The sequence below is a fragment of the Stenella coeruleoalba genome (genome assembly GCF_951394435.1).
Source record: "Stenella coeruleoalba genome assembly, chromosome: 5".
Lineage (NCBI taxonomy): Eukaryota > Metazoa > Chordata > Mammalia > Artiodactyla > Delphinidae > Stenella > Stenella coeruleoalba.
In genome coordinates, this window is record NC_137150.1 from 77,884,772 (window position 1) to 77,900,572 (window position 15,801).

General features: G+C 33.1%; 1 protein-coding gene across 2 annotated transcripts in view; it reads right to left on the reverse strand.

Annotated features, from left to right (window-relative positions):
• The window catches only part of STXBP5L (syntaxin binding protein 5L), a 369,562-nt gene that overhangs the window by 77,856 nt on the left and 275,905 nt on the right, over positions 1–15,801 (reverse strand). For both annotated transcript variants that reach the window (XM_079922719.1, XM_079922720.1), the window contains 2 exons: positions 15,395–15,546; positions 405–470 (listed from right to left, as the gene is read on the reverse strand). In XM_079922719.1, the coding sequence (XP_079778845.1) occupies positions 405–470; positions 15,395–15,546 (218 nt within the window). The remainder of the gene's footprint in view (positions 1–404; positions 471–15,394; positions 15,547–15,801) is intronic.

The following is a 15,801-nucleotide window of genomic DNA, read 5'->3' on the forward strand; positions in this document are numbered from 1 at the left end:
GAATATACATGTTTCAAAACTATGATCCAGAGGGATGGTTTCATATGTTACTGCACCTACAGTATATATTTCCCACTAATTCAGCTCTAGCTATGAGACAGTTTCTGTATAATATTACAATTTTTACTTAGCATTATTAATATATCTGCAAAATAACTTCCTTTAAAATGTTTTTAGAAGTATTATACTCATACCTCTGATCTTAATTTTTTGGGAAGTAATAAATATTTTAAGACATTTATTTCTATTTTATTTTGGAATAGAATTTGCTTATGGTTAAATTTCAAAATGAAATTACACCTAATTACCAAAATTATGAATTTCTCAAGAATTATGAAGATAAAGCAGTAGATTACTGCAATGAAGTAATCTTCAGAAGATTGAAAAATACCACTCATGTTTACCTGAAGTGGGAGACTTGCAACGCTCAAGTTCCAGGGGAACTGGACTGTCATTCAGCTCAGTTAAACCTGAAAATAAAATGACAAAAAATGAGAAAATTTGCTAAAATTTCGCAGATAATTCTTATTAATTCCTATAAGTTTTAAAAGGTTTTATTTTTCCCCGTGAGAACTTTTCTATGCTTATGTTATGACAATTATTTTGAAAAATTTTAACAATGACATAGGAAAAAATAAGCAATAACTGATATATAAAGGGTAACTGAATATGATGGTGGAAAGATATAAAAGTCCTTTTCTTATTTTTTCATATGAAGTAACTGTTTTAGTAAATGATGTAGTTTCATCTGAAAATAAACCAAGAAAAACATGAAGTAGAAGGGGTTTTTAAAAAGATCTAATCAAATCTTCCACTTCCAAGAGAAACGGTTATTGGCTTTTTAAAAGACCTTCAAGGAGATATAACAAATTTTAAATATTATACCTATTTATAAAAATGCAGTATTGTATAGTAAATACTAAATGATTTGTTCAATGGTATCAAATTCCTTCTTATAATAAGCACTATATTTTCCTCATTTCTAATATTTCTTATATTCTATTGTCACTTTCCTGAAAAATATGAGGATAGGCACAATAGATTAATAAACATTTTGTAATTCCCACTATCTGCCAGTCTGCTTTCCTGTGTCATTCACAAAATATCCTTAGGGTTTTCCTACCCTTATTGGAGAGTTTCATATTTTTTCTTTGTAAATAAGTATTCAGAGTTTCTACTTTAATGTAAATCCCATACCCAGGGGTACTTAAGAGCCATTGTCAATTACCCAAACCATCTTTATTCATATTCCTTTCCACCACCTCCTTTATATAATTTGTACCAATAAACTTGCTGTAGGTTCAAAAAAATCATAGAATTTTAGAAAATGTCCATTGTCACACTCTATCCCAACCCTTACATTTTATAAATAAGAAACTGTAAGTTCGGAGAGCTTAAACTATTTAAGGTTACAGAACTGAGTAGTGCCAAATCTTCAATAGAATTCTTTATATATTTTCCTTAAGAGTCTTTTGTCGGAAGTAGGTATTGTGAATATTTTCTTCCATTTGTGACTTAACTTTCCATTTTCTTGGTGACAATAAGATGTCTTTTGATGAGCAAAAGATTAATTTGCCTTAAGGGCAATTTATTGATTTTTTTCTTTTCTTTAGAATTTTTTTTTTTTGGTTCCTATATAAGTAATCATTGCCTACCCCATGGTAATGAAAATATCACTCTTTGTTTTCTCAAGAAACTTTTTTAATTTTTAGCTTTCATTTTCAGGGCTATAATTAATCTCAAGTTAATTTTGATTATGGTGTGAGGTAGGGATTAAGGTCCATTTTCCCCCTATTTGCCCAGTTGTTCATGATTATTTATTAAAAAGATTTTCCCTCCTCATTGATTTGTGTTAGTGCCTTAGTCAAAAATAAATTGACCATGTATGTATGGGTCAAGTTCTGGATTCTCTATTCTGTAATCATTGGCCTATTTGTCTTTTTTTTTTTTGACTACCACACTATCTAATTAATGCAGGTTTATATTACATCTTGTAATCAGGAAGTGAAATCTTCCAACTTTGTTCTTTTGCAAAAGTGTTTTAGTTATTCTAGATTCTTTGCATTTCTACATACATTTTAAAATCAGTTTGTCAATTTCTATAAAAAGATATGTTAGATTATTATTGAGTTGTGATAAATCTATAGATAATTTGGTAGAATAAATATCTTAAAAATATTGAGTCTTCCAACCCATAAAGATGGTATCTCCTCCATTTCAATAATGTTTAAACATTTTCTTTCTGTAGATTTGAGTGTACAGGTCTTATACATGGCATTTTTCAAGTCTTCTATTTCCTCTTTGGCCTTCTGCCTAGTTCTCGTATTATATTTAAAAGTGGAGTATTAAAATTACCAATAATTGTTGAATTGTCTATCCCTTTGATTCTGTCAGATATTGCTTCATGTACTTTGTAGCTCTGTTGTCAGGTGCATATATTTATAATTGTTATATCTTTTTGATATATTGACCATTTAATCATTTTAAATTGTCCCTCTTTAGTGAAATTTTTTGATTTAAAATCTATTTTGTCTGATATTGGTAGAGCTATTAGATTACTGATCTGAGATCTTTTTTCTAATTTAAGCTTCTAATGTTGTAAATTTTCCATTAGGCACTACTTTAGTAACATCTCAATATCACAAATTTTGATATTTTGTGTTTATACTTTCACTAAGTTAAAAATATTTTTAAAATTCCCTTGTGATTTCTTTTTTAAGTCATGAGCTATTCTTAATTTTCAAATATTTGGGGATTTTAAGACATATTTGTTACTGATTTCTAATTTAATTTCTTTTATGATCAGAGAACTTACTCTGCTTGATTTTAATTCTTTATTGTTTCATGACTCAGTCTATATTTGTGAATATTCCACATCTAATGAAAAAAATGCACATTTTCATTAGTGTGGTGTAGGTGTCTATTTATGTCAGGTCAATTTGGTTAAGAGAGTTGCTTAAGTTTTTTATAGCCTTACCAATTTTTGTCCTTAGACAACTCAAGTGAAGTGCTAATCAATCAGATTCTACACAGTACTGAATTGAACTAGGGCTGGTCTGCAGCTTTAATTAGATTAGGTTTCCCTTCAAAATCTCTTTGCTCCTCAATCCAACACGCAAACTTCCCTAACCCTTCCTCAAGGGGCTGATTCCTAATTTTCCCAGTATTTGTGCAGAAAGAGGGTTGAGATGCAGTTTCAGATAGTTTAATTCAGTTTGGGTCAAATTCTATAATAACCCCTGAATGCAAGCACTTTGAGAGTGCATAAATTCTCTGTGCTTTCTCATTTGCTGCCACTTCCTCAGAAAAATTCTGAGAGTGGTGGGGTTAGTTGGCAGAGAATTGCCAAACTGAATAATTTTGTGTTTAGAGCTATTTCAGATTCCCATTCAACAGTTCAGTCCAGATAGTCATTAAACCTATAGTTGTTCCTATTCTTTGCAGTCTGTCCATCTATAGAAAGCCCATTCCTTTCCTGACCTGTGTCCAGCTCAGTCACTTGCCCCAGGTATAAAAGCAGCTGGGGGTTCTGCTTATCTATGAATGGCTCTTATCTCTCTGGAATTCAGTTAATCAAGGCTTCTTTGAATCCACTCTTCAGAAGCCTCGTAGAAAAGTATAATTTTAATTTTATCATTGTTATTATCACAGGATTTTATTATTGTTGTGTCATCATTGTTACCATGGGGATGAAGAATTTTTATATCTTTCAACATCCTATCTGGAAATGGAAAGCCCCTCCATTTATGTCTAATCTCTTGGAAATACTGTTAAAGCTGTATTGAAGGCATGTGGAACAAAGGAATGGAAACCAGGTAAACTGGTTAATCCATTACTGACACTAGTAGGTATTCATTGAAGTGCTCAGGGTAATGCCAAATAATTGTGTTTTTCCTCATAATATATTGAACACTCAATGGTGAGATTTCCCAAAGATTATGTGGAGAAAGTTATGTTTGATATATGGATAAGTAAAGCAAATGGACAACTAAATTTGGAAGATTTGTATGGTGATTCATTAGAAAATAGTAAATCCCGGTTAAGATCAGATAGAGATATTTTATGGTAAATAAATAATTGAATATCAGAAGACAAAACCCCCTTGGGTACAATGAATTATATCAACATTTATTTAAAGATTTCTAAGAATATATACCTATAATGTGTCTTAATGGATAATTTAATCAATATCTTATTTGAAGTAGCAACTTGTGAATGTTAAATAAAATACCAATATTCTTTAGGAGACTAATACCCAGTGTACAAATGTCTTCACATATATAAATAGTCTACACTTTGGGAATGTTCTTACCAAATTACCATTTACCATATAAACTTCTCTGGTCTCAATGCTTTCAAATTTGATTGACATTTTAGCCAAATAATTTTTTTGTTGTGGGGTGATATATTGCAGGATGTTTATCAGCATCTATGGCTTCTACCCACTAGATGCCAGTAGAGTACTCCTCCCCGCAATTGTGACAACAAAAAATGTTTCCAGACATTGCCAAATATCCTCTGGGGGACAAAATCATGCCGGGTTGAGAACCACTGCCCTAAGTTATATTAGCTGTTTTATTTGTTCGAGTCACACTGAAATTACTATTAAACTAAACTCTAGAAAACTCACATAAATTACTAAGTAATATCTCCCCTATTTTTAATTTCTTTGTTCATTTTTTTAGAATTCAAAGATGGAACCTTATATTTTTATCAGTGTGCTTTTCAGTACAAAGTTTGGAGTAAGAAAACACTGTCAAACTGATTTCAAAAAGAAACCTATTAAAATACAGAACTGAAAAGCAGAGATGTGAAAATCACTTGTTTCATTTCTCAACCAAATCATACATTTTGTAACTTATCCCTCTGATTCTGTAGCTTTCTTCTTTTCTTTTATGTACCTCTCTATTACAATAGAGAAAACTTCCTATTAAATACTAATCTTTGTACATATGCTCTGATTTCCTCTCCTGTAACTTTCTGAAGGATTTTGCTTCTTTAGTTATTATTCCCTCTGTCCCCTACCACCAATCTCTCTTTCTCTATGGATCATTCAATATTCACATCAACTTTAAAATATGCTCTTTATCTAAAATGAAAAAAATCCTTCTTTTAACATTTTATTCCAATGCAGGTACTGACCTATTTTTTGGCACCCCTTCATAACCAAACATCTCAAAAGAGTTATTTAGTTGTGTTGTTTCCTCACTTGCCACTCCTTAGTCTAATATAATTGTAGCTTCTATCCCAATATTTTTCAAAACTACTTTTTAGAGAGTCACTAATAACCTTCACAGCACAGCACGCACTAGACCCTTTTCTAAGCTTACCCTACTTATCCTATCTGTAGCATTTGATGTGGTTGACCACTTCTTGAAACACTCCCCTTTAATTTGGCTTCTGCAATAGTCTCATTTCTTCTCTTCTCTCTGGCAAGTCCTCTCTGCCAGCTATTCTTCTTCCTTTGGAAATTAAATGTTGAAATTCCTGTTTCTTTATCCACAAGTCCCCTCTTCCCTTCTTCTGCTCCCTCCATGCCTACATAACTTCATTCCCATAACATTACATACTAAATTACAGCCCTGATATTCAGATTTGTTTACCTATCCACTTATCGTCTTCACTTGGATAAACAATACACACCAAAATTTAACATGTCTAAAACCGAACTCTATTCCCTACCAACATACTGTGCCTCAACCCTAGTTTCTTCATCTTTGTAAATAATATCATGACAGTCATTGGCTCAAGCCCAAATTTGGAAATAATCTTTGATTCCACTTTCTGATCTCCCAAATTGAATTATAATTAGTAGCTCTGTAAGTGATTCTTGCACCTATCTTTTTTCTCCAACAACAGTGCTATCACCCTGGCCAAAGCTACCTTTTCCTGCCTGGAGTATAATATTGGCCTCCCAACTGGTATACTGGCTTTCATTCTTTTTGGCCCCACAATATTTTCTTCATTCAGCAGTGTGGATAACATTTTTAAGATATAAATCAAAGCATATCATTTTCTTGCTCAAAACAGAATTTCTTACAATTGCTTTAGAAGTTTGTATGATCTTGTCCCTGCTCATCTAGACATCAAAATCTTAACCCACTTTCCCTCTCAATCACTACACCCCAAGCCTCCTTGACCTTCTATTTCTAGAAGATAGTTAAAGTCCTTGACCACCTTAGAACCACCTTAGAACCTTCTTATAAGCTGTTCATTCTGCCTGGAATACACTGCTCCCTGCCCTTTATGTGCCTAGTTCTCTTTTAAAAAATAACTCTTTGAGGTTCAACTGACATATTTATAAAGTATTTAATTTGATAAATCTTGACATATGTATACCCCTGTGAAACCATCTCTACAATCAAGATAATAAATGTATCCAAGAGTTTCTTTGTGTCCTTTTGTAACCCTCCCTTCCAGCCCTCTCCATATCAGCCCCTTCCCCATCCCCAGGCAACCACTGGTCTGCTTTCTGTCACTCTGCATTAGTTTTCAGTTCCTAGAATTTTATATAAATGGAATAATACAGTATCTGCCCTTTATGTCTGGTTTCTCTAATTCAATGTAAGATTCATTATTTTGAAATTCATCCATGGTATAGCACATATCAATAGTGCATACATTTTTATTACTGCGTAGTAGACCAATGAACAAACATACGAGATTTGTTTATTCATTTAGTTTTTGACGGAGATTTTAGTTGTTTTAGTTTTTGATTACTAAAGATATTTGAATTTTTGGCTGCTATGAATGTCTTTGTATGGATATATGCTTTCATTTATCTAGGGTAAATAACTAGATTAAAGTGGCTAGGTCATATTATAAGTGTATGTTTAAATCTTTAGAACCTGACAAATGGTTATACCATTGTACATTCCCACCAGTAGCGTGTAAGAGATTCTATTTTTTCTACATTCTTGCCAGTACTTGGTATGATCAGTCTTTTAAATTATAGTCATGATAATAGATGTATTATTATATCTCATTGTAGTTTTAATTTGATTTTCTTAATAATGAATGTTTTTGAGTATCTTTTCATATTCTTATTTTTATCACTATATTTTCATTTGTGAATTATTTATTCAAATTTTTGGCCTATATTTTTATTGGGTTGTTTGCTTATTATTGAGTTCTGAGAAATTAAAAAATGTTATTCTAGATACAAGTCCTTTATCAGATATATGCTTTGCAAATATTTTCTCCTAGTCCATGGCTTAACTTTTCACTCTCAAAACAGTGTCTTATAAAGAGCAGAAATTTTTACTTTTGAAAAAATCCAATTTATCCATACATTTGTTCTTTTATGGAGTATGTCATTGGTATATTACCTAAAACACTTTTGCCTAACCTAAGGTAACAAAATTTTTCTTCTTTCTTCCTAGATTTATGGTTTTAGGTTTTATATTAAAGCTTATGATCCACTGTAAGTTAACTGTTAAAAATATAGTACAAAGTATGGATCAAAGTTATTTTTTTTACAAAAGGATATTCAACTGTTTAAATATCATTTGTAGAAAAGATTATTCTTTCTCTGCTTAATTACCTTTGCATCTTTGTAAAAAAATCGGTTGTCCATATATGTGTAGATGTATTTCTGGAGTCTGTTGAGTTCCATTAACATATCTGTCTTTGGACCAATACCAACCTGACTCAATAACATACTAATTTTTTAAAAAGTCTTGAAATTAGGTAGTGTTGGTTCTCCAAGATTGTTCTTTTCAAAGCTGTTTTGACTACTATAAATCCTTTGCATTTCTATATGGACTTTAGAAATCAGTTTGTCAATTTCTATTAAAAAGTCTGCTGGATATTTATTGGGATTGTATTGAACTACAGATCAATTGGGAGAGAACTGATATCTTAATAATATTGAGACATGTAATTTTTCATTTTTTAAGGTCTTCTTTAACTTCTCTCAGAAATGTTTTCCGGTTTTCAGCGCATGGGTCTTTCACATCTGTTGTTTAACTTATGGCTAAGTGTTGCAGGTAGACAGAAATAAAATTGATTTTTGTATACTGACCTTATATCCTGTACTTTGTTAAACTCACTTACTAGTTCTAGTAGCTCTTTTGTAGACTTCATTAGATTTTCTTCATAGATGATCATGTTGTCTATGAAAAAGGATGATTTAACTTCTTTTCCAGTCTGGATAACTTTTCTTTTTCTTGCCTGACTACACTGGCTAGAATCCCCAGTACAATGTTAATTAGAAGCAGATGTGAATTTTATATATATATATATATATATATATATTTTTTTTTTTTTTTTTTTTTTTTTTTTTTAGTCTGCCTGGTGGGAAAAAATAGGCACTATTCCCTTTGAGTGTTGGATACCATTTCCTTTAATCCTTTCAGATGGTTCTTTACCTGTCCCTGTGTAGCTACATCATAGGTATGTGTTGATCTGTTGGAGGAGGAAACTGTAGATATCTGGGATCCTCTCTTTAGGATCTGTAGCTGCTTTGGTGTCCCCAGTTTCTCATCTCCATCTTCTCAGCATAGGGAGTTGACTGGTTTCCTCTTGGGTTTCCCCTTCTCCCTTTGCTGCGGTCTAGAAACTCTCTCAGGGCAATAAAGAGGTATGGTTATAGGGTTTAATTGTTTCTTATCTGTCAGAAATTACTCTTCTTCATTGTCTGATGTCCCATGTCTTAAAAACCACAGCTTCATTTATTATGGCTGTTTCTGTTTGTTTGAGGCAGGATGTTAAATCTTGTCCCTGTTACTCTACCTTGGTCAGAAGTGTAAGTTCAAAGCTTTGTCTGATTCCTTCTTATCTTGTAAGGATTCACTTAAATGTTTCCTCCTCAGATAGGGCCTTCCCTAACAACACTCTCAAAAATAGGTCCAACTTTTCCACGTCTAATTTTTCTCTTTCATAGGATTGCTTTCTTTTTTCAACTGTAATTGTATATCTATGAATTTCTTTATATGTTTTCTCTTATAAATTGAGGGAAGAGACTATAATTATTTCATTCATCATTATATATCTACTGCCTAAAAAATGTTTTATACAGAGGATGCTTAATAAATATTTTTTAAATAAATGGACTTTTCCCATTCATTGTTTACCATAATTTTTGCTAGTTTTTGTTCCTTGAGGCATTCCTCTTATTTGTTTTACTCCTCCTCCATTCTTGACTTTCTCCATTTTTAAAAAAATTAATTTATTTTATTTATTTATTTTTGGCTGCGTTGGGTCTTTGTTGCTGCGCGTGGGCTTTCTCTAGTTGCAGCAAGTGGGGGCTACTCTTCGTTGCGGTGCACAGGCTTCTCATCACGGTGGCTTCTCGTTGTGGAGCATGGGCTCTAGGCTCGTGGGCTTCAGTTGTGGCATGTGGGCTCAGTAGTTGTGGCTCACGGATTTAGTTGCTCCATGGCATGTGGGATCTTCCCGGACCAGGGCTCGAACCTGTATCCCCTGCATTGGCAGGCAGATTCTTAACCACTGTGCCACCAGGGAAGCCCGCTCCATTCATTTTTGAAAATGTTTATTTGCCTTTCTTTGCTAGTTTTCTCTTATCTTCCCCTTTTCGTTCAATTTTTCTTTATGTTACTGATTTGTATTTCCAGGATCTGTTATGACTCCCCACATTCTGAACAAACTATGCAGTGAAAGAGAGAAAATGTCTGTCTGTAGATAGGACTGAAACTTTCCAAAGGATTTCCCAATGCATAACTAGAAATTGATGCATAAGCACCTTTTCTGACAATGTTCTACCTTAAGCATACCTTCCAAACCTCCTTTGGTGCAAATGGTATATTATCAATTTTTTTTTTTAAGTAAATACCTCTTCAACACTGGTAAGGTTGTTCTAATAATGTTCTTTCTCAACTACCTTTTAAGTTGTCAAGCAAGCATGTCCTTTTGTTTATGTACATTGTGAACTTTTCTCAAATGTGCACTTCTACTATGTAGTCAAATTATAGATATTACCAACAAACAAAAACCTTTAACCACAAAGCATTAACTAGCAGAATTTGTCATTATAACAAGTAGAAAGAGCACTAGGTGATGAGGCAGCTGACTGGATGTTAGCCCTAAATTCTTCCATAGATTTGTTGTATTCTGGAAAGGTTATTTAACGTGTGACGTGGTTTCATCTTCTATTATAATAATAATATCTAATATTTATAGAAGTGCAATTATAAACACTAATCTTGAAAAGTTCCAAAAGTCTCTAAGGGGAAAGTAGGGATTATGATTTTTACTTTATATATGAGAAAAAAGAAACTCAGAGCAGTTAAATGACTTGCTTAAGATTATAAATGTAATGAGTAGTCAGTAAGAAGAAAAGGCAGAACTTGATATAAACCTTCTCACCCTATGTCTCTTGCTCTTTCCAAAGCATTTCTTTGCATCCACAAATCATAGTCCCATGGAAGACATAGAACATCTTTTATGGCCTTCTGAGGACTTGATTTTACTTCTGTCTTGACACTTTAATTCTTTGTTTAGAAGAAACTATGATTTCTTTTGCAAAATTCCAGTGAACCTAGAAGCCATGTCTACTCTCATTTATCAAATCTGAAAATTCTGCTGGCTATTCTTGTGAGCAAAGAGTCTCCTGTCATGCTCTATCTCACTACCATCATCATTGACTTGCTGAGCTCATACCTGTGCTGGGTGTAGAGGATAATAACAATTTTAGATATGGTTTTCAGGTTTTTATCATGCATTTATAAAGGTAGAGCATATGCATAAAAATACAAATAAATCTAAGTACCAATTAAATGGTTCAGACACTACTGTGTAGAAGCCTGTACACCGTAGGCACTATAGACATTTAAATTAAGGAATTGGTGCAAAGGGCTCTAATGGCAGCAGGAAAGGTTTACTATAGGGAGTGAAATCTAAGGAAAGTTTCACTTATAAATAAATTATAAGTGTAGTAAGATACATACACTGGCTTAAGAGGAGTGTTTTTATAGCAGTAGTAGAAAATTCATTTGAAGATGCAGATAAGAATTATATTTTAGAGTACCCTGAATGAAGGTTTAAAATCTTGGCTTTTTTATTCTGAAGGCAACATAAGATTATTGAAGTAATTAACTTTAATATCATGGTTGATATTGTAGAATTCAGATTAACTAAGAGCCTGCTTCTTATCCTCAGAATCCAACTTCTTTTTACTATAAAAGCATTATGTCTTTATTATAGAAATACTATAAAATACATTAAAAGAAATTTATAAAATCTACAGTCTCATGTTCCAGAAACTTCTTCTATCTGTACAGATGGATGCATTCTCACACACACACACACACACAGTAGGGGGATTCTACCTTGAGAAGGCTAAACTAGGATTCTGAAGTCTGAGTATGTGTGTTAAACCACCTGGAAACTATTTTCAGGAAAGGTTGTGGCTGAAACCATTTAGGTGGTAGGGGATGGGTAACGAAGAATAGTATAGGGGAGAGGTCAGCAAATTTATGTGAGGGGCAAGACAGTAAATATTTAGGTCTCATGGGCCATATGGTTTCTTTTTTTTTTTTCGGGTGGGCAATTTTTTTTTTTTAACATCTTTTTTTTTTTGCTGTACACGGGCCTCTCACTGTTGTGGCCTCTCCCGTTGCGGAGCACAGGCTCCGGACACGCAGGCTCAGCGGCCATGGCTCACGGACCCAGCCGCTCTGCGGCATGTGGGATCTTCCCGGACCAGGGCACGAACCCGTGTCCCCTGCATCGGCAGGCAGACTCTCAACCATTGTGCCACCAGGGAAGCCCTTAACATCTTTATTAGAGTATAATTGCTTTACAATCGTGTGTCAGTTTCTGCTTTATAACAAAGTGAATCAGTTATACATATACATATGTCCCCATATCTCTTCCCTCTTGCATCTCCCTCCCTCCCACCCTCCCTATCCCACCCCTCTAGGTGGTCACAAAGCATCGAGCTGATCTCCCTGTGCTATGTAGTTGCTTCCCACTAGCTATCTATTTTACGTTTGGTAGTGTATATATGTCCATGCCACTCTCTCACTTTGTCCCAGCTTACCCTTTCCCTTCCCCGTATCCTCAAGTCCATTCTCTAGGGGCCATATGGTTTCTGTTGCAACTACTCAATTCTGCCATTGTAGTTTGGAAGCAGCCAGAAACAATATGTAAATGAATGAGTTTGGCTGTGTTCCAATACAACTTTTATGGAAATTTTAATTATGGAAACTAAAATTTCATATAATTTTCAGGTGTCAAGAAATGTTATAATACCTAATAAGTTTCTGTTTTAGTAACAGCAGAAGCCAACACAGATATGTGTTCTATCACAAGGCACCAGGAGTAGAGGCAGTGGGAAGCACTGAAAAAGGGGGTGCTCAGAGTAGAAAACTAAAGAATAGTTCTGAGCAAAAATAAGTCACCCTCTGCACCCCAGAAAAACTTTAAGGCTTTCACAGGTATTGACTTCTTTTAGCTAATGGAACACAAAATTTTAGGTTTTTATAAGTGATGTAATTCCATTAAGTATGTACAAGCTGGTGAGGTGAGGTCTAAAGAAATTTAGGATACAAGCAACAAACATGTATGTATCCATATATATATTTTATACAAATATGAGATTGTCTTATATGTATTAAGTTCTTTTTAAACATATTGATTAACATATTATATACATCTTCTCATGTCAATAAGTATTCACCCATAATATCACTAGTATCATCTGCACCTCCAATCATACTCTCACTCCCCACTCTTTCTGCACCATTTAATAGAATATCTGACACACCATCTTCAGATTTGCATTTGCTACCATGGTAAATGTTAATATTAGTGACTTTTATTTGTGACCTTAATTCCCCAGTTTCACAATGTTTGTTTCCTAAATTCACTATAGAAATGTGTGTTTGTATATTCTATTTTAATGAAAAGCATCAGAAATGCTACCTCCAAGAAATCTAATTACATTAGAAAAAGCAAGTATTGTGGCCCTGGTTAAAATAATTTTATAAAATGGCCAAAGGCATAAGGTTTCCAAAATAAGCATTCAATTATTATTGATGCTAGAATATCAGGTTTATTATTTACAAGGACACCATGGCTCTTCCTCCTCAAAACAAAAGACAATGGCTCTTGGACTAATAGCACATGGTACACATGGTTTGAAATAAACACTGAAACAATGAATATGGGTAAATGGGTATATAACTATTTGAAATATTTATATAATTTTTATTAACATTATCAGGTTGCATTTCCGTAACAAAACAAAAATTTGCATGCATGCTGAATGTGTTTTTAAAAACACATTACTAAGCACAGATATATGGATTTAACTCAAGCATTATGACTTAAAAAAAAGCTATTTGCCTAACCTTTATTGAACTTACTCTGGTAGGAAGTACGGATCCGTTTCGTTAAATCAGGATAAAAGTTAGACAGGCCACGCATGCAAAAGTTGTCTTTGGAACATGCCAGAACACCAGCATCAGCAGCAGGCAGAAGAAAGAGAGAAAAATAGTCTAAAGTGAAAGGAAGTGATATCATACCAGAATATAGAACAGCCAAGATGAAGAAATTGCAGCAAGTTTAGGTAATCAAATTAGAAAGGAGATATTAAAAAATTAAATCAATTAGAAAGTGAGGTGATAGATGAATGATGAGAATGCTGTAGTAATTTTAGTTAATCAAATATCTTATAAAAATAAATGGCATATTTCTCTTTATGCTTTTTACATAGTAAACTTATTTAGCTTATAAGTAATATGTATGTTACCTCATAAATATAAAAATGGTTGTCTTTAATCTTCAGTATTAACAAGAAAGCTTAGGGATTTTAGTCTTTTTTTTTAATAACAGAGTACTCATTATATATACTAAATACAAGCAGAGTTTACAACTTCATCACAGTTTTTCCTAATTTTAAAGTCATTAAAATTCTGAGCTCTAATCATAATTTTTGAGGCTCAGTAAGTAAGTTTAAATTAAATAATAATTGTATTACCTCTGTCAAAATATATACTTTGTCATCCCACTGTGTATATCCAGCAAGTAATTTAGATGTTGTCTTAGGATCCACAGCTTTTCTGATTGAATTAGTGTTTCAGCATGCAAACAGTGCCTACTATCCCCTAACATCTTTCTATCAATCAAGAGTCCATGAACTTTCAAAAGTCAACTTTCTCTTTCTCAATCGTGAGGGGATCTCATGGTATATTCATGCACAATTTCTCTTACTCTGCCTTTCTTTCAAAAGCCAGTAGTGGTAGAAGCAGAACCTGTCTAATTTTACATTGCTAGCACTCATAAAATATTGCTAAAAGTTGAGATCCCTAACAAAAAACAAAGAAGCTCCAGGTTCTGAAGGAGAACTTTTGTGCTCCTTGAAAAGGGTCTAAATTAGCAATTTGGAAAGGGTATAGGTTTACAAAAGAAAGATTAACAAAGAAGGAGAATTTCAGTATATCAAGTAATTTATCATTAGTTCAAAAGGAAACTTCATTTATTACCACATTCAGATGTTAAATTTGGCACATTTGCTATTTAGAAAATAACACCTACCATAATGTACTCTTTTTACTTTAAAATAGTCTTTACGTGGGTATATTTAGTAAAAGTGTCAATATTCAACTGATTATTTTAAAAAACAGTAGAAAATTTTAAAAACTGTATAAAATAACACATAATACTATAGATGCATTTCCACCTGCAAACCTTTTAGCTCAGCCAATATTTTACCAACTAAACTATGTCAGTGGACAGAAAATATACAAAATGTTGGCAATGTTTGCAAAGCCAGCTATTTGGATATGTACTGAAATTTTAGTACAACTTTGGATAATTTGGCATATCAAGGTTTGGCGTTATGCGTAGAAAGTATTTTGGCTTGTATTTTACTAACTTTGTATGTTTTTCTAATTTGTCAAGAAAAATATCATCTTTCATAGCATTTTAAGATGTTAATAATGTTTACTGCATTTGTGAAAATACCTCCAAGAAAGTCACCATCCAACAAGGAAAGGTGACAGCCAAAAAATGGAGTTACTTTAAAATATTAAAACTAGTGAATGACCTTAAGTTATATTTTTAAAGCTATCATATATTAGAAGAAAACTATCCCAGTTAACACAACCATTGCAAGCAGCTTTTTCAACTAGATAGCCTGATTTTAGCATTTTTATATTTAATACCTTCTTATCTTTTGTTATTTTTTAGGAATTCAACTTAAGAAACTTGAGATCCTTCCTAACGTTAACAACAAATTGAAGTTTAAACACCTCCTTTACCCTTTCAAAGATTCTTACTATGTTTCTGACCAATTTTACTTACGTGGTATTGTAAAGTATGTTGACTTTATATTGCTGTGCATTTGAATAGCATCACAGAAGAAAGACAAGAAATCTAAAGGTAAGAAAACAGGTGAACTAATCAAGTTCATAATGATCTTATCTCCTACCTGCAATGAACTGCTTGTTTTTTCGAGGAGACCGTGGTTGTCGTTGGTACAGGTCACTTGATCTATATAGGTCAATGGTCCCCATGCTTAACAGTACTGTCTTCTGTATAAAATCCACCACAGCCAACCCATTGCAGTTCCCAAATGCAACTCTGAGAGAAAAAAAAAATGCAACTAGAATGTATTACACCAACCATTATTATTTTTATCTCTGAATTTAAAAATAAATAAGATTATTGGAAAGTAATGCTTTAGGGTTGGGTAAGTCAGGCAGTGACTGGTGAAAGTCAGGAAGGATATGGTGCCTTTACATAGGATACGTTAACCTTATATAATAGCCATGACCACTGCAAAAAATAGGAATGACCTGCAATCATATTTTCTCATATATTTTATCATGTAAGTAG